At 42.3% G+C, this 23,678-nt stretch overlaps 1 protein-coding gene across 2 annotated transcripts in view; it reads right to left on the bottom strand.

Annotated features, from left to right (window-relative positions):
* Positions 1-2,217: 2,217 nt before the first annotated feature.
* Positions 2,218-23,678, bottom strand: part of RAB3C (RAB3C, member RAS oncogene family) — a 215,162-nt gene continuing 193,701 nt past the window's right edge. For both annotated transcript variants that reach the window (XM_040339655.1, XM_040339653.1), the window contains exons 4-5: positions 3,515-3,639; positions 2,218-3,050 (exon numbers count right to left, since the gene is read on the bottom strand). In XM_040339655.1, coding sequence (XP_040195589.1) covers positions 2,863-3,050; positions 3,515-3,639 — 313 coding nt within the window. In that variant the 3' untranslated portion in view covers positions 2,218-2,862. The remainder of the gene's footprint in view (positions 3,051-3,514; positions 3,640-23,678) is intronic.

The raw sequence follows: 23,678 nt of genomic DNA, 5'->3' as shown, positions 1-23,678 counted from the left end.
GTGAACCCTGCAATTGTTCAAAACTACTAATACTACGTAGTGTCAAATTAAAGTCCTTGGCATAGATAAAGGAATATTTACAATCAATTTAACTGTATTTTTGGTCTAATTTACTGAAGGGGAATTGGTTATTCTTTTATTATGCTCATTTATTATGCAAATTAAAGGGATTGTGAAACACTGAACACACAAGATTTACCTGATTCTACCTTCAATATGATTCCAGTGATGAATATGCAGTATATTTCAGTGTTGGAAAAACATCAGAAATAATTTTTTACTGCCGTTTCAAATAGTAAAATAGTGCAATACAGGTGAAGTCTAGAACCACATACATATACAAGTACAAAAAATGGGTGGGGAAAGTCCAAAAAAGGGGGAGTGACACTAATATACCAGTAAACAATATTGTTGAATAGTCATTAATCGAGGGCACAGTGCTGAAGAGGTCCAGGTACAACAAAATCCAACCATGTAGGGGTGCAGTTCATCAATACTTTATCCAATCAATAACGTTGTGAAGTGAAAAATGTTGAAAAACACAACAATAAAAATAAAATATAAAAATAGAAATAAAAATAAATATAAAAATAAAAATAAGAATAAGGGTCAAAGTATTTCAGAAGAAGGAGGCCTTGTATCCAAAAAGGGTGAAAGATAGAGAGTGAGCCGTAACCAAGATCTCATATATGCACCTCTAGTGATCCCAGCAGCTCACCTCTAATCTGGCAAGCTGGATTAAGTCAGCCTGATCCTGATGGGTGTGGTTCGTTGTTGAATATCACATACGGGTCTCCATAAAGTGTATTACATGAAAAAGTAAAAGGAGTAGAAACCAAATGGTGTGATAACATCACCGAGAGGGATAGCAATGTCTTCTGATTTAAACCAGTGGAGATGCACTCACATGTGGGTGAAAAAACTGGGGCTCTTATCCACGAACGCCGAGCTCGTCAGTCCCTCCTTCCTCTCCCTTACTGATTCTCCAGGGTTAGGAGTCCCGTGTCCCCAATGGTTCACGAGTCGGCTCTTGTTATGTATGAGGATCTCGGTGGTGTATGTGGGGTAAGAGAGAAGGACAAGCATGAACAATATAACATAAAAGACCTTCCTCCACGAGTGCGGACTCGCAATAAATCTGTGCCTCCAACACTTCCCCTCTATCTGTGGCTCAGTCCGGACACTCAGATGTGGCAGTCATACATGGGGGGAAGTGGAATAAACAACCACAGCGTAGCCCAGTCAGACGTGAAAAGTTTATTTTAAAAGCACTTAAAAACTCACATTTAAAATCGAAATTGCTGCATCAATCCGACGAGTGGCGAACTCGTATATCCAGTGGTCGGATGCTGGAGTGTGTCAAGCCCTCCAATCCCGACGCGTATCCCCTGATGAAGTCACATGTTGACGATACGCGTCGGGATTGGAGGGCTTGACACACTCCAGCATCCGACCACTGGATATACGAGTTCGCCACTCGTCGGATTGATGCAGCAATTTCGATTTTAAATGTGAGTTTTTAAGTGCTTTTAAAATAAACTTTTCACTTTATGGAGACCCGTATGTGATATTCAACAACGAACCACACCCATCAGGATCAGGCTGACTTAATCCAGCTTGCCAGATTAGAGGTGAGCTGCTGGGATCACTAGAGGTGCATATATGAGATCTTGGTTACGGCTCACTCTCTATCTTTCACCCTTTTTGGATACAAGGCCTCCTTCTTCTGAAATACTTTGACCCTTATTCTTATTTTTATTTTTATATTTATTTTTATTTCTATTTTTATATTTTATTTTTATTGTTGTGTTTTTCAACATTTTTCACTTCACAACGTTATTGATTGGATAAAGTATTGATGAACTGCACCCCTACATGGTTGGATTTTGTTGTACCTGGACCTCTTCAGCACTGTGCCCTCGATTAATGACTATTCAACAATATTGTTTACTGGTATATTAGTGTCACTCCCCCTTTTTTGGACTTTCCCCACCCATTTTTTGTACTTGTATATGTATGTGGTTATATGCACACACACATTAATTTGTATAACACTTTACAGCGCAAATATTTCACTTGTTACAATTATCACTTTTTGTCTATCGAGGTAGACCTCTTTTTTATTTGCAGCAGTATCCCCACTTTTCACTTGTCCCCTCACTCTAGACAGCGCAGGAGTTCACTTCACTTACAGGTGAAGTCTAGGCGAAGCTGGGACAGAATGAACAAAATGGGTTTAATTTGATCCCATTCTATGTATGGAGAATTGTGTGAACATTAGAAACACATTTCAGACAGTAAAACACAGATTTCTGTAATAATGTTAACCCTTAGCAATCTATTGAGAACGTTATCATACTTTCCCCACACCAACTTTTGAAATCACTCTATGACTACACACAAAAGCTAATCATTCATTCATTTGGAACAGAACGTTCTCAGAAAAGAGCAGATTTCATGTTATATAAGGAGGAGTCAGGAACATACACATTATCAGAGCATACAAAGCCATTTTAACTTGCAAACAGCAGGAAACATTTATTGTAAGGTCTCAGCCTCCAGGCCACCATTCATCAGCTGACCATACAAAAAAGAGCAAATTATTTTCTTTCCAGACAGATATATAGAACAGAAGAAATTAAAAGCATATAGACTAGGGTCAGGCTGCCTGCCTCCTCCGGCCATTGTGGAGCTACAATTCCCAGAATGCCCTGCAAGCCTCTAGATGGTAGGGAATGCTGGGATTTGTAGCTTGGCAACATCTGAAGGCCAGCAGGATGCCCATGCCTGGCATAGACCTTTGTTTTTGTTTTTAAATACTTATTGGCAATAGAACACATTGAAAACACCTGCATGGAACTACTAACAGCCACAGTTGGGCTGCTGTGGAGGCGGCTTGTCTGTCAGTCTTGTGCTCTGCTTGTTGGCTGTGGTGGCGGCATCCGTTTCTAAGTTCTCTGACATTTTGTCGCAGATAATATCCACCAGCCGCTCAAACGTCTGCTTGACATTGACATTATCTTTGGCGCTGGTTTCAAAAAATTCAAAACCTGAAAGAAACAAAATATGCATTGAAGATAGATGTCAGAGGGGGAGAGAGAAAAAGCAGACAATGAAAGAGAGAGAGAGAAGTGATAAAAAGGAAGGAGAAGAAAACAAAACAAATCAAAATGAAGGGAAATCCATAATTTTAGAGTGGTCACCAAAACAAACAGGTAAGGGGGAACTTTTCCATATGGGACAGCTGTTACAGTGAGGACTGTATACACTATTCTCGGGTGGTTCCTGGAAAATGTATTGAAATTTGCTACCCACTACCCCCAGGTCATGTAAAACAAACCCTTAGTGGACTAGTAGTTGTTCACTCTGAGTGCCCCAGTTTACTTGCTTTGGTTAAAAACTCCTGGGCACATACTCCTATCAAGCAGTTTATAGTAGGGTAGGACCAAAGGCTATTTCTCTTCAAAATCTAAACAGTTGGAAGGTATGCAATGGCAAGCATTCCAGAACTCACCTAATTGTTCTGCCAGATGTTTCCCTCTATCTGCAGAAATTACTCGTTCATCCTCCATGTCACATTTGTTACCAACCAATATTACTTGGGCATTGTCCCATGAATATGTTTTGATTTGCGTTGACCTGAAATAAGAAGTAGCATGTTAAGGATTGTTGAAACGTATTCAGAGTCCATTTAGACACTGTTTTGCATAGAGAACTTGGATACTCAATGTGATATGAGTGGAGAAAAATGGCAGCAATGCTATTATCTCACCAGACCCATTTCCATGTTTTTCAGCTCTGGAAAATGCACTTTGTACAAAATGTTATGCTAACTTATATGCTTTATACAGTATATACCAGTATAGAAAAATGTAATTTTTGCTCTGAGTCAAATCAATAAGATTTTAAAAATAAAACAAACAAAAAAGAAAAACATTCAAAATGACATAAAGTGATCACGTAGTAAAGGGCTGTTGTGATTGGCCCTTTTTCCACGATTTGTGATCAGCTGTGTCTCCAGGGCATGCAAGAGGGGCATGGTTCTGAGAGGATGTCTATGGATGGCCTCCCAGAACAAAAGAACTGTGCTGTAGCCGTCTTTCAGCTATAGGGCGGTTAGGAAGTGAGTAAAGTCTAACTAAAGGCAAAACCTTTTATATTTATTTTGGATAGAGCAAGGAAGGTTTATAAAAAGGGATGCACCGATACCATTTTTTTACCACCATGTACGACTATGATCCTTTTTTTACTTAATCGCTGATACCAATTACCAAATACCTAGCACCTAGGGAGAGTGAGTAGAGGGCTGGTTTGGGAATTTAGGGAGTTGAATAAGGCTGGGGTAAGGGCAGGGTGGGGAGCAGTGTGACAGGAGGGGGCAGTGTGACAATAGGGGGCACTGGGACATGAGGGGGCAATGTGGGGACAGCATCACAGGGGAATATTTACTTCAAAGTATACAGGAATAATATGGAGAAATATTTAAAAAAGGGACAGCTGGGATTAATAGTGGGGAGCAGACAGGAGAATGACTAAAGGATACAGAAGGGGCTCATGACAAGTAGACAGAAAAGACAGTTGTTGAATACAGGAGGACAGAATTATATTACTCACAGCTCATGTACATTGGAGAAGAGGAGTACATTGTATGGTTTGTGGTCACCATAGCACTTCAGAATGCCACACCCCCTCCCTGAGTCATACCCAAACAAACTGCTAACCTTCTCAGTAGTAGTGAGTGGGCAATGAGAGCGCAGCCTGATCAGATGCTGAGGGAGGATGGATCTGTCCCTGGCATGTGTTCTTCTATGAGAGCGGACACTGGGACCCAGATGAGAAAAGGGCTAAGGGTTCTGTAGCCCAGCAGGAAAGAAGTGGGGAGTGCTGATAACACTGCCCGGCAGACACAACAGAAAGTCGGGCGCATGCTGGATATGTGGCAGAATCAACAACAATTTTTTCTGTATTAGTATAATTTTTTTTAAGGACTTGCAATACTTGAAAAAGGGAAAAATATGGGCAATGCGCATGTGTTGCAGAAATGTAATGCATTTTTTATTATTAGTTTTATTGTTTTGCCCAGACATACGTACATTTTACCTCCTTGCCCACCTGGCTGCCTCACCTTGCCCCCTTTTTCATATGGCCACAAGAAACACTAGACAAAGATGTGTACAATGATTGGCCCACATGATCTGGTTATGCATTTTTTCTCCTTGGGGTCATATCCATCCTCCACTTACTCGTCCATCAGTATTGATGCTGTAGTTCAGGTTTTCTCAACTAGGGCTCCTCCAGAGATTGCTATGAGTTCCTTAACCACTTAACCCCCGGACCATATTGCTGGTCAAAGACCAGAGCACTTTTTGCGATTCGGGACTGCGCCCCTTTAACTGACAATTGCGCAGTCATGCGACGTGGCTCCCAAACAAAATTGGCGTCCTTTTTTTCCCACAAATATAGCTTTCTTTTGGTGGTATTTGATCACCTCTGCGGTTTTTATTTTTTGCGCTATAAACAAAAATAGAGCGACAATTTTGAAAAAAAATAATATTTTTTACTTTTTGCTGTAATAAATATCCCCCAAAAATATATAAAAAAAAATTTTTTTCCCTCAGTTTAGGCCGATACGTATTCTTCTACATATTTTTCTTAAAAAAAAATCGCAATAAGCGTTTATTGATTGGTTTGCGCAAAAGTTATATCGTTTACAAAATAGGGGGTATTTTTATGGCATTTTTATTAATATATTTTTTTTACTAGTAATGGCGGCGTTCAGCGATTTTTTTTCGGTACTGCGACATTATGGCGGACACTTCGGACACTTTTGACACATTTTTGGGACCATTGGCATTTTTATAACGATCAGTGCTATAAAAATGCATTGGATTACTATGAAAATGCCACTGGCAGTGAAGGGGTTAACACTAGGGGGCGGGGAAGGGGTTAAGTATGTCCCTGTGTGTTCTTACTGTGGGGGGGGGGAGTGGCCTCACTAGGGGAAACACTGATCCTCTGTTCATACATTGTATGAACAGAAGATCAGCATTTCCCCTGCTGACAGGACCGAGAGCTGTGTGTTTACACACACAGCTCCCGGTCCCCGCTCTGTAACGAGCAATCGCGGGTGCCCTTGCAGAGATCGAGTACACCGGGCACACGCACGGGAGTCGGGGGCGAGCGGGCGGCGCGCACGCGCCCCTAGTGGCCGCTCGAAGAGCGGACGTATAGCTACGGGCTCTCGCCCAGGAGAGCCGACCTGCCGCCGTATAATGATGGTGGCTGGTCAGCTAGTAGTTAAGTGGTGAGGAATGACAAATTGATCTCCCAACTACAGTGACCACTGGTTTAAGGGGTCTTTCCCCAATGATAACTGCATACCTCCCAACATTTTGAGATGGGAATGAGGGACACCTACTATCAAACGTATCTAGGCATAGGACGCACACCCCCTGCCACACCCCCTTAAAGGAGCATTAACCAAAAAAAGGTTAATTAAATCCACAAGGGCTTTTTTTCACCACTAATATTCCTTTATATTGGCTTTTAAACTGTACAAATGAAACAATTTAGAAATTGGATGAAATGTTTAGCACTGGGAAACACTTTTTGAAAGATAAAAATTGCATTTTATATACAACTATATGGATCAGACCAAAATGAGGGACAAATGAGGAGGAAAGAGGGACAGAGGGACATTGCTTCAAATCAGGGACAGTCCCTCGAAATCAAAGATAGTTGGGAGCTATGGGCCAGATTCACGTAGCCCGGGCGCAGCGTAACTTAACCGATTTAGGTTACACCGCCGCAAATCTTCTGTCTAAGTGCCCGATCCAAAAAGCACTTACCTGGAAATTTGCGGCGGTGTATCCTAAATCCGTCCGGCGCAAGGCGGGCCAATTCAAATGGGGCGGGTACCATTTAAATTAGGCACGCTCCCGCGCCGGACGTACTGCGCATGCTCCCGATGCAAATTTCCCGACGTGCTTTGCGCGAAATTACGATGCGCCAACGTTTTGTGAATCGCAACGTGAAAAAAAGACTTGCGCCGGGAAAAAAAAAATTAAAAAAAATTCAAAAGCGACGCGGGAAAGACGGGTATACTTTTAGATGGTGTAGTAAGTTTACACTTTGTAAAAGGTGCCCTATCTTTGTGATGGCAAACTAACACTTGCGGCAGCGTAACGACGGGAAAAAGTTTTGTGGATCGCCGTAACTGCTAATTTGCATACCCGACGCTGGTTTACGACGCAAACTCCCCCCAGCGGCGGCCGCGGTACTGCATCCTAAGATCCGACAGTGTAAAACTATTACACCTGTCGGATCTTAGGGATATCTATGCGTAACTGATTCTATGAATCAGTCGCATAGATAGAAACAGGGATACGACGGCGTATCAGGAGATACGCCGTCGTATCCCTTTTGTGAATCTGGCCCTATGTGACTGGCGTACAGGGGCATTTCACTGCTGACCACAGATGTAAGCAGGCATTTCTCTATTGACCACTAATGTAAAGGGACCATTTTTCACAGACAAGACAATCTGGAAGGACCATTTTTAGAGACTGTTTTATTTCTAGCCATTATTTTAAATGTATCTCACTGCTTATAAATCACACATAGAGCAAGGCAGCATTGTAAAAAAATGATGTCTGGGTGTGAAATTTATTGGCAGAGTATTGCAATTAAGTGATGGGAGCTTCTTGGATGCAGTAATACGGCTTTAATTTCATGGAGAAATATTAGATTATGTCTTACAGCATGAAACAGGAACAAGGAGCATACAAGTACACTGTGCATAGACAGAACGTACATCCTTTTATTACATTACCATAGAATGCACATTATAACACTGCAGTGCCACCTGATGAATAGAAAGGTATAATGCATATATATATATATATATATATATATATATATATATATATATATATATATATATATATATATATATATATATATATATATATATATATATATATATATATATATATATATATATATATATATATAAAATATTTCACAATATAAAAAGCTACTTGCTGTTGCTTTCCAACAACATTTTCTAGGTATGCTAAATTCTTTATTGTTTTATTTAAAACTTTCATCAGCTTACTGATCATGCTTTTTTATCATTAGAAGTAGGCAGAGTAATTTTTAGTAGCAGTTCCTAACCTTAAAATTATTTCAAGGTTTCCTCCAGGGTAAAAAGGTTGCTCTAGAATTACTGTGATACAATGGTTTAAAACTTCTTACTGATCCTAATCTTTCGCATTACTATTTTTTAATGTATCACTTGCCATATTTACACTTATACACTGATCTGGCATAAGATTATGACCACCCACTATAACCCATCAAGGCATGGACTCCACTAGACCTTTGAAGGTATGCTGTAATATCTGGCACCAAGCTGTCAGTAGCTGACCCTTGAAGTCCTGAAATTTGGGAGGTGCGGCCTCCATGGATTGGACTTGTTTTTTCAGCACACCTTACAGATGTTTGATTGAATAAAAATCTGGAGAATTTGGAGGCCAAGCCCACACCTCAAACTCATACATCGCTGCCTGTTTCTGAGTTTTTGGGCATGCATGCATGCACCTTCTGCTAACCTGTGCTGTGATTGGACACAGAGTGAGTTTGTTAGCAGGTTTCAGTCAATGTTGGCTCTATACAGGGGCGGACTGGCCCAGGTGGAAAAGTGGAGTTTTCCCCCCAGGCCGCTTACATTATCTCTAAAATGGCCGCAGCGCTGGCTGTTTGTAAATTTTTAATTTTTTTTGCTAGGCACCCGATTGGCTGGCTGCTGCACTGCATTGTGGGAGTTGTAGTTTGTAGTTCGGCCGCAGCGGCCACCGATTGTCTGGCTGGCTGCTGATGCTGCACAGTCTGTGCTGCATTGTGGGAGTTGTAGTTTGGCTGTGCTGTGCTAAAGTTAAGGAACTTATCAGCGCAGCAAACTACAGCTCCCACCTCCCAGGATTCTCAGAGGCAGCCAGCCAGGTCATGTGGCACGTCAGGGAAAGGACACGGTACGAGCGGGCTGGGGCTGGCTGCAGAGAGACATGACAGAGAGAGAGACTGAAAGGCTGCAAAAGTAAGATGTGATGACTTGCCTGTGTCAAAACGTTATTACTGTATGGTCTGTATCCCCTTCAGTAGTATGCATAGCATAAAAGCCAGCCAGCACCCCCCCCCCCCTGTCAGCAGAACTCAGCCAGAACCCCCCCAGCAGACTCAGCCAGCACCCCCCCTGCCAGCAGACTCAGCCAGCACCCCCCCCGCCAGCAAACTCAGCCAGCACCCCGAAGACTCACCAACACCCCCCCTGCCAGCAGACTCAGCCAGCACCCCCCCGCCAGCAGACTCAGCCACCCCCCCGCCAGCAGACTCAGCCAGCACCCCCCCACCCCCGCCAGCAGACTCAGTCAGCACCCCCCCACCCCCCGCCAGCAGACTCAGTCAGCACCCCCCCACCCCTGCCAGCAGACTCAGCCCCCCCCTCCACCAGCAGACTCAGCCAGCACCCCCCCACCCCCGCAGACTCAGCCAGCCCCCCCCACCCCCGCCAGCAGACTCAGTCAGCACCTCCCCACCAGCAAACTCTGCCTGCACACCCCTGCCAGCGGACTCAGCCAGCACCCCCCCCGACCAGCGGACTCAGCCAGCATCTCCCCGCCAGCAGACCCAGCCAGCAACCCCCCCGCTAGCAGATTTAGCCACCAACCCCCCCGCTAGCGGATTCATCTAGCAACCCCCCGCCAGCAGACTCATCCAGCAGCCCCCACTCATCTAGCAACCCCTCCGCCAGTGGACTCTTCAAGCAACACACACCCCCCGCGCACAGACGCATATAGCCACCCCGAACCCCCCATCTGGTTAGCAGAGCTGACTGATCCAGAAGGACCCCCGCCCACTGTCTGCCCAGGACTTAGCCCATTACCTAGCTCTAATCAGGTTATTAAAAAAACATGGCCGCTGTAATTCATGTGCCCAGTGACCCGAAAGGGGCCAGATGCATGAATATGGGACAGCAGTGGATAGATTCATGCTATGCATGAATCTATCCTCTGCATATAGGGGGTGGAGAGGGGAGAGTGGGTGGCACCTGGGCACCCCTAATGGGCTGCCACTGCATTTTGGTTCTGCTGTTTTGAACGGAGTTCTCAGTACTACTTGTGACTGTAAGACAGTCACACATCAAACTGTATTTGGACTCTGGGCAGTGGGCACTGAGGGCTAGGACAGACGTGCAGAGATTTGCTATACTACATAGAACTGTGAGTTCACTATCCCACAATAATGCATTCTTGCAATTGGCTGGAGAGATTTTGAGCTCCCAGTTCTGTATAGAGGGCTGTGAGACAGACCCAGGCCCTGACACCCTGGGCCCCAGCTGACCCCCACATCCCATGGGCACTGATTAGGCTGCACTGATGGGCACTGTCTGCACTGGTGACTGTAAGGCTGGATTGATGGACACTGATCAGGCTGCACTGATAGTCACTGGTGAGGCTGCATTGATGGGCACTGCACTGGTGAGGCTGCACTGATGGGCACTTTCTGCACTGGTGAGGCTGCATTAAGAGCACTAATCAGGCTGTGTTGATAGGCACTGATGAGGCTGCATTAATGAGCATTGATCAGGCTGCACTGATGCCTGGGCACTGGTGAGGCTGCATGGATGGGCACTCTCTGCACTGGTGAGGCTGCATGGATGGGCACTGTCTGCACTGGTGAGGGTGCACTGATCAGGCTGCACTGGTGAGGCGGCACTGATCATGCTGCATTGATGGGTACTGATGAGGCTGCATTGATGGGCACTGGTGAGGCTGCATTGATAGGCACTGATGATGGTGAGGTGATTTGGTGGTTTAACCACTTCAGCCCCGGAAGGATTTACCCACTTCCTGACCTGGCTATTTTTTGCGATACGGCACTGCGTCGCTTTAACTGACAATTGATGTTTGATGTTATACCCAAACAAAATTTACGTCTTTTTTTTCCCCACAAATGGTGCTCTCTTTTGGTGGTATTTGGTCACAGTTTTTATTTTATGCTCTATAAACAAAAAAGAGAGAAATTTTGAAAAAAAAACAACCAACATTTTTAACTTTTTGCTATAATAAATATCCCCCAAAAATATATATTTCTCCATCAGTCTAGGCCAATATGTATTTTGTTTTACATATTTTTGGTAAAAAAAAAATTGTGTATTGATTGGTTTGCGCAAAAGTTATAGCATCTACAAAATAGGTAATAGATTTGACATTTTTATTATTTTAATTTTTTTCTAGTAATGCCAGTGATCAGCGATTTTTAGCAGGATTGCGACATTGGGACTTTTTTGGGACCAGTGAAAATTATACAGCGATCAGAGCTTAAAATACCCACTGATTTTTGTATAAATGTCACTGGCAGGGAAGAGGTTAACACTAGGGGGGCAATCAAGGGGTTAAGTGTTCCATAGGGTCGCCGGTGGATATCGCAGCCACTGGCCACGCGCATCAGCTCCAGCACCGCGCCGTGGGCGCCAACCTGCTGCCATATAATGACGGCGGCTGATCGGCAAGGTGTTAATGGGCCACTTGACTGGACTTGCCCCCCAGGCCTAAGGCTGCCAGCCCTCCCCTGGCTCTATAACTGCTGATCGGCTGTGGCCAGTCACAGCACAGGGTTCTGTGTTTACAAACACACAGACAAATCTGTACGCAGACAGTGATCTGGCTGATTCTTCTCCTTGAGTTCAGGGAGAAAGAGCAGAGCGATCTCTTAGTAAAAGCAGCACACATTACACTTGATAGTCACCCCCTTGATTGCCTCTTGATATTAACCCTTTTTTTCCAGGCAGATTCATTGGTACAGTGTACAATATTATCACTGAGCACTGTATTAGTGTCACTAGTGATGTCGGTGCCAGTTAGTGACCCTCCCAGCCAGTGTCTGTTAGCGTCAGGTTGCATGTTATGCTATTACAGTCACACTATAAGTCGCTGATCACCACCATTATTAGAATAGTGTCTGTATGGATTATTAGGCTCCATGTATACAGGAGGTTTTTACAACTGCTCCTAAATGATTAAACTTGACAGATAGTAACCCACATTTAAAACGTCCGTTTTGCCACGTTTACATGCCGCTTTTAGCGGCGTTTTGCACTTAGAAGCGTTTCTAAATCATTTTTATTTTTTTTTTGAATGGCCAAAAACGGAAAACGCCTATAAACGAAACGCTTCTAAACGCGAAAATCTTTTGCGTCTGAACCCATTTTTTTGCTTTAACCACTTCCCGACCGCCGCATGTATATGTACGTCCACAGAATGGCACGTACAGGCAAATGGGCGTACAGGTACGTCCTTGCCTTCTAGCGGGTGGGGGGTCCGATCGGGACCCCCCCCGCTACATGCGGCGGTCGGATTCCCGCGGGGAGCGACCCGGGACGATGGCGCGGCTATTCGATTATAGCCGCTCCGTCGCGATCGCTCCCCGGAGCTGAAGAACAGGGAGAGCCGTATGTAAACACGGCTTCCCCGTGCTTCACTGTGGCGGCGCATCGATCGAATCATCCCTTTTATAGGGAGACTCGATCGATGACGTCAGTCCTACAGCCACACCCCCCTATAGTTGTAAACACACACTAGGTGAACCCTAACTCCTACAGCGCCCCCTGTGGTTAACTCCCAAACTGCAACTGTCATTTTCACAATAAACAATGCAATTTAAATGCATTTTTTGCTGTGAAAATGACAATGGTCCCAAAAATTTGTCAAAATTGTCCGAAGTGTCCGCCATAATGTCGCAGTCATGAAAAAAATCGCCAATAGTAGTAAAAAAAAAAAAATAATAAAAATGCAATAAAACTATCCCCTATTTTGTAAACGCTATAAATTTTGCGCAAACCAACTGATAAACGCTTATTGCGATTTTTTTTACCAAAAATAGGAAGAAGAATACGTATCGGCCTAAACTGAGGAAAAACATTTTTTTTTATATATATTTTTTTGGGGGATATTTATTATAGCAAAAAGTAAAAAATATTGCATTTTTTTCAAAATTGTCGCTCTATTTTTGTTTATAGCGCAAAAAATAAAAACCGCAGAGGTGATCAAATACCACCAAAAGAAAGCTCTATTTGTAGGGAAAAAAGGACGCCAATTTTGTTTGGGAGCCACGTTGCACGAGTGCGCAATTGTCTGTTAAAGCGACGCAGTGCCGAATTGTAAAAACGCCTTTGGGCATTTAGCAGCATATTGGTCCGGGGCTTAAGTGGTTAAAGAAACGCTGTTAAACACAACTGCCTAAAAACAGCAAAACACGAGAATGTGTACATGGTCACATAGGATAACATTGAATGAGTTCAGCGGCAGTTGAAAAAGCGTCCAACTGCCTCTGAACGTACGTTTAGCAGCATCCCGTGTACATGGGGCCTTAAAGTAGCAAAGTGCTGAATAGCAAAAAATGCCCCTGGTCATGAAGGGGGTAAAATAGTTATTAATAAAATGGTATACTTTTTAATTTTGGAGCTGTGCAGCAATTGTGTTGGGTGTTTGTTTTTAGAGCTTTCAAAATCTCACAAACTAAAAACACAATTTAATTGACAAGATGGCAAGTGTAACAAACAGAATAATGTATAAGTCAGGAACAAGTTTGGCTTACACAGGGGGTTGTTGTAAAATGTCACCATGTTTGTAAATCACACTATTAATAATTACATTGCACAGTGTGAAACTGTTATTACAAATTCACTACAAGAATAAAGCTCTATAAATGTTAATGATTTCCCCACTGAGAAAAGTGTAATTAAATGATAGTCTTTCATGGTCCCGCTATTATTTTAGCTTTGGACAGTGACAAGCAGCAAGAATAAAGGCGCTGCTCCTTGGCCCCACTAGTGTTGTAGTCACATCAGAACCATTCTGTGTTGTTGCAGGGTTGTAAATCACTGAGGGGACAGGATGGTGTTTAACTGGTGATTTCTAATTGCTACTAAAACCATGTAAAATGTTTTTCAAGCTTTAACAAGTATTAATCTTTGAGATCTTTCCCTTGTGTACGGTCACACTGCCTCCATTTAAAAAAAGAATAACAAAGACTTTTTTGTGTTTTACTTTCCATTAGTGGTGAATGGTGGCCACTCTGACAAAAAACTCTATTTGTCTGTTCTCAAAATGATTACAGGGCAACATGTTGAGACTCAAATGTTTTTGATTATGTGGTTCACTGAAGTGATCTGCTTTTTTGCTGCTCAATGGCTGCCGAAAAAAAAAGAAAAACGAAATGTTTTAACTGAATGGCTTACTCAGGATTTGGGTGTGCAGCTACTGTTAGGACCAAAAGTCAACCCCACTAGTAGGGGATTACTAGAAGCCTCTTCATCTATAGCTTCCAATCTTCCTTAAAGGGGTTGTAAAGGTTTGTTTTTTATTTTCTAAATAGGTTCCTTTAAGCTAGTGCATTGTTGGTTCACTTACCTTTTCCTTCGATTTCCCTTCTAAATAATTTTTTTCTTTGTCTGAATTTCTCACTTCCTGTTCCTCCTCAGTAGGCTTGCCCCCTATCATCAGCGGTGGTTAGTCAGCCAGAACAGCTTACTGAACACCTTACCGAGGAGGAACAGGAAGTGAGAAATTCAGACAAAGAAAACAAAGAAAAGTGAAAAGTGGAAGGGAAAATCGAGGGAAAAGGTGAATGAACCAACAATGCACTAGCTTAAATGAACCTATTTAGAAAATAAAAAAACAAACCTTTACAACCCCTTTAAGAGTATATGTGAACCATTACTGAATTACATTTAGTTTGTTTAAACTAATGGTCTCCAAACTACGGCCTGGGGACTGGATGCAGCCCTTTGCTTGCTTTTATCTGGCGCTTGGTGAAATCACTGACACCAATGAAGAGGCAGAGTTCCTACACCAATGATGGGGGTTCATTTTTCCCAAATACACCAAGATGGGGCACAATTTCTCTTAGGCTGGGTTCACACTAGCTGCAGCCACGGCTTGCAGCATGGGGTCCGGTGTGTCCCTGTTTTCCGTTTCTGGGGCGAATCAGGTACGAATTTTTGCCTGAATTCGGAACCACAACATAGCCAAAGACGCACAGGACCCTTTTTCAGTGCGAACCCACGGCTGCCCCCGAGGTATTTGTGCTCCATTGAGAGCCGGTCACATTCTCCTGGCATGCGAAACCCACATACATCCAATTCGCATAAGTGTGAACCCAGCCTTAATGACACCAACGATGGGGCACAATTCCTCCCAATGACAACAAAGATGGGGCACAATTCCTCCCAATGATAAAAACGATGGGGCACAATTCCTCCCGATGACAAAAAAGATGGGCCACAAGTCCTCTCACTGACACCAAAGATGGGACAGTGTTTTACTGAGACATTTTCTACTCCCAATGGCCACAGTCCAGCCCCGCTAAATTCTGAATGACAGTAAACTGGCCCTTTGTATAGAATGTTTGGAAACCCCTGGTTTAAACCCTGTGTATCATTATTGATATCTCCCTAAAATATAACTAAAAACAACACTTTTTTTTTATTTCGAAAATCCCTAAATTTGCAGGGATCTCCCCTCACTTCCTGTTTCGGTATGGGACAGGAAGTGAAGGGAAATCTCTACAATGGGACACAGATGGCAAAAAAAATTACAGGGGTTATAACTATCCTTGGTTCTATCCAAAATGGGAAAAAAAGGTTTTGCCTATTGTCGTTCCAGTTAAACCTTACCCCACTCCCAAAAAGTTAATACAATAAATTGCTCTCAATCCACTTGATAAATGCTGCCAATGTGTGCATTGCCCAAAATTGGAAAAGTGCTTACTCTCTAACAATTATGCCGCGTACACACGGACGTTTTTTGTGATGAAAAAAAAACGACGTTTTTCATCATGAAAAAAAACGAAGTTTTTCTAACTTCATCATAAAAAACGACGTTGCCCACACACCATCGTATTCTGAAAATGCTCTAGCAAAGCGCGGTTACGTACAACACGTACGACGGCACTCTGTTCTATTCAAGCTCCATGTCTCATAACTTGCTTCTGAGCATAAGATCATTTAAAATTGAAGCAGGTTCGAATTTTTTTTTGTCGTTTTTCTGAAGACAAAAAACGATGTGAAGCCCACACACGATCATTTTAAATGACGTTTTTAAAAGCGTTGTTTTATTTCATCACAAAAAACGACCGTGTGTACGCGGCATTAGACAATGAATATCTGTGGGTGAAGTGTATGGAAGAACTTACTGCCACCTTGAAATGAAAGGAGAAATAATTTCCTAAAACATGGTATTACTGGCACAATCCCCAATTTACACAGGAATGTTATTCTTACATTTCTTCCCAGTTGACCTAGACCTCTAATGCTGTGTACACACGGTCGTTTTTTCCGATGAAAAAAGTCCGATGAACTTTTTTCATAAAAAAAAACAATCGTGTGTGGGCCCCATCTGACTTTTTTCCATCGGTGTAAAAAAATAGAACATGTTTTAAATAAAAATCCATGCATGCTCAGAATCAAGTCGACGCATGCTCAGAAGCATTGAACTTCATTTTTTTTGGCTTGTAGTGTTTTACGTCACTGCGTTTTGGAAGGTCGGAATTTAGTCTGATCGTGTGTAGGCAAGACTGATGAAAGTCAGCTTCATCGGAATTCCAACGGAAAATTCCATCAGATTTTATTCCATCGGAAATCCGATCGTGTGTACGCAGCATAAAAGTACCCCCCCCCTCTATTTTTTCCCCCCTACTCTACCTCCATGCTCTTTAACCTTTAACATCAAATATAATTTGGGTTTCACAGTAATGATAATACAATATATAAATAGAAGCATTTTTTTACCTATTCAGATGCCTCCTACAGGTACAGTGTCTGCTCGTCATCAGTTTTTGATACCCCACTGAGTGCCAGAGCCCAATTATTTCTTCAAGCATTTCTAACACTGTAACATTTATTAAAAGTAATGTCCTCTTTTGCTCACATAAAACTGTCTATCTATTAGACACTAATGCATAATGAGGCAGCACAATTTCAGAATAGAGTTTCATGGCAGGACAAGCTCTTTCCCCAGACTAAGAACTACACAATGGCTGCTCTTCAGTGCTCACCAATTATATATCAGAAATCAGATATTCAGGCCTTTCAGGCTGGGGAAGAATCATATCATTTGCCTGGAAGAGTGTCTAGAAATGAAAGCTATTTATGTAATCCTCCGAACTTAAAATGACAAATTATTTGGTAAATTCTGTAATGCAAATAGCTAGATATTGCTGCGGGGGAATATCAGGCAAAGCAGGCCCTTCTCAGACAAGTTTATGTCCTTTAATAGAAGCTCTTTTCCATTGCTTTCATATATCTCCCTTTGTCCAATCCCAATAGCTTGTCAGGGATTTATGAGAAATTCTCCTTGTACAAAGCTGCAGTTTATATCTGTCTTCTGAATTGCCTAGCAGGATTCATTTATCAAAAGTACTTTGCCAGCAATTTATTTCCCCTCTCCTTCCTCTATCTGGATCTTTCTAAATTTTTGCTGATTTTAAGCTTTTTATAAAAATACAAAAAATACAAATGTATGTAAATAAACATATTACTACATACAAAAGTAAGTACACCCCTCACGTTTTTGTAAATATTTTATTATCTCCTTTCATGTGACAACACCGAAGAAATGACACTTTGCTACAATGTAAAGTAGTGAGTGTACAGCTTGTATAACAGTGTAAATTTGCTGCCCCCTCAAAATAACTCAACACAGAGCCATTAAAGTGGATGTAAACCCACCCATTCTTTCTAAATGACTGCCACAGTGCTGATCTATAAGGATATACATGCCTCCTGCATGTATCCTTACCTATCAAATGTCTCCCATCTGTCTGTTATAAGACCCGAAAAACTGCAGATTCTGTGGGTAAGTTTGTTGTCCAGAGCTTGGTGGGTGGAGTCGTGATGTCAGTAGACTCCCACCCACCTCTACAATCCCCTTGTCAATATGCATTTTCTCCTGTGTATTTCTTATACTGAACTTCTGCTATGACATCCAGTCAAAACCCAGAAAAGTCACCACATGAGTTCAGCATGCCCAATCCTGGGAGATCTGGAGAAGAAAGGAAGAGGGGATCTGAAGTACACAGAATGTCTCTGTCAGGCTCATGCATGAGATATGTAAATCACTTGTCACTCACAGCAAGGGGGAAGAACTGGCTCCTATTTCTTTGTGTGTTAGTTTTTATCTCACTGAAAGAAAGAGGACTGCTCAGAGCTGGATTAACTCTTCATGGCAAGACTGGGCACAGATTACATGAAATCCTATACTCTACAAGGTGCAAGCCCTAATTTTTTTCCAGGTTTACATCCACTTTAATGTCTTAACCGCTGCAATAAAAGTGAGTACACCCCTAAGGCCGCGCACACACGGTCAGACAAAACCGATGAAAATGGACTGAGGTTCAGTTTCATCGGTCCAAACCGACCGTGTGTATAGCCCATGGGTCTGTTGTCCTTCGGTCCAAAATGTTAAAACTTGCTTTAAAATCGAACCGATGGCCCGCTGCCTGATCTGTCCAAACCGATGGTTATTACAGAAAGCATCGGTTCAAAACCCGCGCAAGCTCAGAATCAAGTCGACGCATGCTTGGAAGCATTGAACTTCGTTTTATTCAGCACGTTGTGTGTTTGACGTCACCGCGTTCTGACCCGACCGGTTTTTGGAACAATGGTGTGTACGCACATCAGACCATCAGGCCACTTCAGCGGTGAACCAATGGAAATAGCTCGTCGGACCATTCTCATCGGTTTGGAACGACCGTGTGTACGCGGCCTAAGTGAAAATGACTAAATTGGGCCCACTTAGCCAATTTACCTCCCTGGTGTCATGTGAATCGTTAGTGTTACAAGGTCTCAGGTGTGAATGGGGAGCAGGTGTGTTAAATTTAGTGTTATCGCTTTCACTATCTCATACTGGTCACTGGAAGTTCAACATGGCACCTCATGGCAAAGAACTCTCTGGGGATCTGAAAAAAAAGAATTGTTGCTCTACATAAAGATGGCCTAGGCTATAAGAAGATTGCAGAAACCCTGAAGCTGAGTGGCCAAGACCATACAGTGGTTTAACAGGGCAGGTTCCACTCAGAACAGGCCTCGCCATGGTCAACCAAAAAAGTTGAGGGCACGTGCTCAGCGTCATATCCAGAGGTAGTCTTTGGGAAATATACATATGAGTGCTGCCAGCATTGCTGCAGAAGTTGAAGGGGTGGGGGGTCAGCCTGTCAGTGCTCAGACGATACGCCACACACTACATCAAATTGGTCTGCATGGCTGTCGTCCCAGAAGCCTCTTCTAAAGATGATGCACAAGAAAGCCTGCAAACAGTTTGCTGAAGATAAGCAGACTAAGGACGTGGATTACTGGAACCATTTCCTGTGGTCTGATGAGACCAAGATAAACGTATTTGATTCAGATGGTGTCAAGCGTGTGTGGCGGCAACAAGGTGAAGAGTACAAAGACAAGTGTGTCTTGCCTACAGTCAAGCATGGTGGTGGGAGTGTCATGGTTTGGGGCTGCATGAGTACTGCCGGCACTGGGGAGCTACAGTTCATTGAGGGAACCATGAATGCCAACATGCAAAGCAAAGCATGATCCCCTCTCTTCAGAGACTGGACCGCAGGGCAGTATTCCAATATGATAACAACCCCAAACACACCTCCAAGACCACCACTGCCTTGCTAAAGAAGCTGAGGGTAAAGGTGATGGACTGACCAAGCATTTCTCCAGACCTAAACCCTACTGAGCATCCTCAAACAGAAGGTGGAGGAGCGCAAGGTCTCTAACATCCACCATCTCTGTGATGTCAACACGGAGGAGTGGAAGAGGACTCCAGTGGCAACCTGTGAAGCTCTGGTGAACTTCATGCCACAGAGGGTTAAGGTAGTGCTGGAAAATAATGGTGGCCACACAAAATATTGACACTTTGGGCCCAATTTGGACATTTTCACTTAGCGGTGTACTCACTTTTGTTACCAGAGGTTTAGTTAGACATTATTGGCTGTATGTTGAGTTATTTTGAGGGGAAAGCAAATGTACACTGTTACCCACATGCCGACGGCCGCACGCAGATATACGTCGGCAGAATGGCACAGGCTATTTTTTTTCAAAATTTTCGCTCTATTTTTGTTTATAGCGCAAAAAATAAAAAACGCAGAGGTGATCAAGTGCCACCAAAAGAAAGCTCTATTTGTTGGAAAAAAGAAGAAGTAAATTTTGTTTGGGAGCCACGTCCCACGACAACGCAATTGGTCTTTGACCAGCAAAATGGTCCGGGGTTAAAGTGGTTAAACAAGCTGTACACTCACTACTTTACATTGTAGCAAAGTGTAATTTCTTCAGTGTTGTCACCTGAAAAGATATAATAAAATATTAACAAAAATGTGAGGGGTCTACTCACTTTTGTGAGATACTGTATATACAAGCCTCTAATAAGAGGAACCCCCAAGCTCCCCTGGCACAGCATATACTGGTAACCAGTAAAACATATAATGTACAAAAACAAGGGCCTGCATCATATCAGGGATCCTTTATTAGCTCAATAAATCAAACAGAAAAAAAGCAGCAGGTTTGAACTTTTAATCAGGCAGGGAGTCTTGCAATTGCTTCCTTTGTGTTAGATTTACTGCACCAATTAAAGGGTAACTGTACATTCAAGTGAATGCACCCAAAAAGACTCTCCTTGCCCCATGAGGAAAAATTAAATCAAAGTACAGACCTCATATTGCAGCCTTGGTTGGTTCTCACTACCAAGTAGTGAGAACCAACAAAATGTCAGCAAATTTTGGATGGTAACTTGATGCCATCTGTGAAAAAGCTGAAGTTAAAGAGAGGATGGCTTCTACAAATGGATAATGATCCTAAACACACCTCAAAATCTACGGTGGATTACATCAAGAGGCGTAAACTGAAGGTTTTGCCATGGCCTTCACATTTTTTTGTTTTCTGTAATTTTGAAAGTGTAAATGATGGAAATAAAATCTAACTTTTTTTTGACATATTATAAGAATGTCCAATCTGTAATTTGATGCCTTTTGGAGATTTTTCCATCTTTCCTTGGCTTCATTATGCACATTAATACAAATTTTTACCTGGGGTGCCCAAACTTTCCATCCCCACTGTATACACAGTACATATATATATATATATATATATATATATATATATATACACACACACACACATATATCGCAACAAGAAAGAAAATAAATAATAAAAATAATAAAAAAAGAAAAGAGAATAACAATTTTTGAGTGTTTAACCACTTGACCACCAGGCAAGTAAACCCACTTAATAACCAGACCAATTTTCAGCTTTCAGTTCTCTCACAATTTAAATGACAATTACTCAGTCATACAACATTGTACCCAAATGAAATTTTCGTCCTTTTTTTCACACAAATAGAGCTTTCTTTTGGTAGTATTTAACCACTTCAATACCAGCCACCGTCATATGACGTCCACAAAGTGGCTCTACCATCCAGAGTGGACGTCATATGACGTCCTGGACTTTAAAGGGGGATATCTGAATGATGCCTGCAGCTAGAGGCATCATCCAGATATCTATCTCTTGTGCCGGCGATTCTGCACAACATAAGAATGATCATAGCGGCGGTTCCACCGCTAGATCGTTCTTACAGGCGGCGGGAGGGGACATCCCCCCCGCCATCCGGTGCTTCTCCGGGCTCTCCCGTGCCATTGGGGGCCCGGAGAAAGAATCGTCCGGCGCTGGCAGGAAGTATAGAGATGACTGGTGACCAGATGGTCACCAGTCATCTCTATGACCGTCGGAGGACCCGGGCGCGATGTGATGACGTCACACCCGGGTCCCGTAAGTAAACAAAGCCGCGATTGCGGCTGTAAGCCACATTCTTCATAAAATCAGTGAATTTTTTTCACCGATCTCATGGTTTCCAGCCTGGAGGAGAGATGTGGGGTCTTATTGACCCCGCATCTCTCCATAAAGAGGACCTGTCACACACATTCCTATTACAAGGGATGTTTACATTCCTTGTAATAGGAATAAAAGTAATAAAAAATAAATAAATAAATAAAAAAAGTGTAAAAAAATAAATAAATATGTAAAATAAATAAATAATAATAATAAAAAAAATTTAAAACGCCCCTGTCCCCGGTAGCTCGCGCGCAGAAGCGAACGCACACGTAAGTCCCGCCGACATATGTAAACGCCGTTTAAACCACATATGTGAGGTATCGCCTCGTGCGTTAGAGTGGCAGAAACAATTCTAGCACTAGATCTCCTCTGTAAATCTAAACTGGTAACCAGTAAAACATTTCAAAGCGTTGCCTATGGAGATTTTTAAGTACCGAAGTTTGGCGCCATTCCATGAGTGTGCGCAATTTTAAAGCGTGACATGTTAGGTATCTATTTACTCGGTGTAACCTAATCTTTCATATTTTACAAAAAAATTGGGCTACCTTTACTGTTTTGTTATTTTTTTAATTCATGAAACAATTTTTTTCCCCAAAAAAGGCGTTTGAAAAATAATTGCGCAAATACCGTACAAGATAAAACGTTGAAATGACCGTCGTTTTATTCCCTAGGGTGTCTGCTAATAAAAAAACATATATAATGTCTGGGGGTACTGCGTAATTTTCTAGCAAAAAAACTATGATTTGTACATGTAGGAGAGAAGTGCCAGAATAGGCCTGGTATGGAGGTGTGTATAACAGCCCTGTATGGAAGCGGTTAATCACTGTTGGGTTTTTTATTTTTTGCGCTATAAGAGAAAAAAGACTGAAAATTCTGTAAAAAAAATGAATTTTTCTTTGTTTCTGTTATAAAATTTAGCGAATTAGTATTTTTTCTTCATTCTTTTGCATAATGTGAAAGATGAAGTTACGCCGAGTAAATAGAAAAAAGTAGGTGAAGCAACTGCGCTAATCAGCTAACAAATATAAACAAACCAAAGTTCATAAAAATACACATATGTGATCGGATGCAATGAATACAAAATAAAGCTGCACCTTACTGTGATTGTTGTACAGTGATGGCATAAAAAAGAAAAAACAAGGTGCGCTAAATTGACAAGAAATAATTAATCCTGAGGATCATGAGATAAATAATCCATGAATATTAAAATAAATGCGAAAATAGGAAAAATATGACAATGCACATAGTCTATGAAGAATGAAGAAAACAACGTAGATCCTGTTCACCAGTGCAGTGAAAGAAAAAATAATGATTTGAAAACAGTCCACAGGTGTCGATCGTATTCAATAGTGACAATCCAAAAAGAAAGAGATCCTCCACCATAGAAGTAGTGTGTCTGCTTACCAGAACTCCGGCGGTCTCTTAATTAAAAGAAGACCCCAGAAGGCGTTTGGATTAACCCTGTGGTAGTTGGGATATGGATGGGCTGAGTATGACGTCCACCCCGTCTCAAACCAGTAGATGGAATACTTGGATAACGAATACCATGGAAAATATAGAAGGACCGCAATAGTGTGATACCATAGATAAAATTTATTAAAAAGAAGACAAAAACACACTTACATGGATGCAGTGTAAATTAGGCATGTCAAATTGGTGCTCCGGCCGGAAGCAATCCAAAAAACACCCGTCCAATAGGTAGGAATAGTGCACTCAACGGGGGGGTGATCCGATGCGA

Source organism: Rana temporaria, chromosome 1, assembly GCF_905171775.1.
Source record: "Rana temporaria chromosome 1, aRanTem1.1, whole genome shotgun sequence".
NCBI lineage: Eukaryota > Metazoa > Chordata > Amphibia > Anura > Ranidae > Rana > Rana temporaria.
The sequence above is the reverse complement of the archived record's forward strand: the minus strand, read 5'-3'. Positions and strand labels throughout refer to the sequence as shown.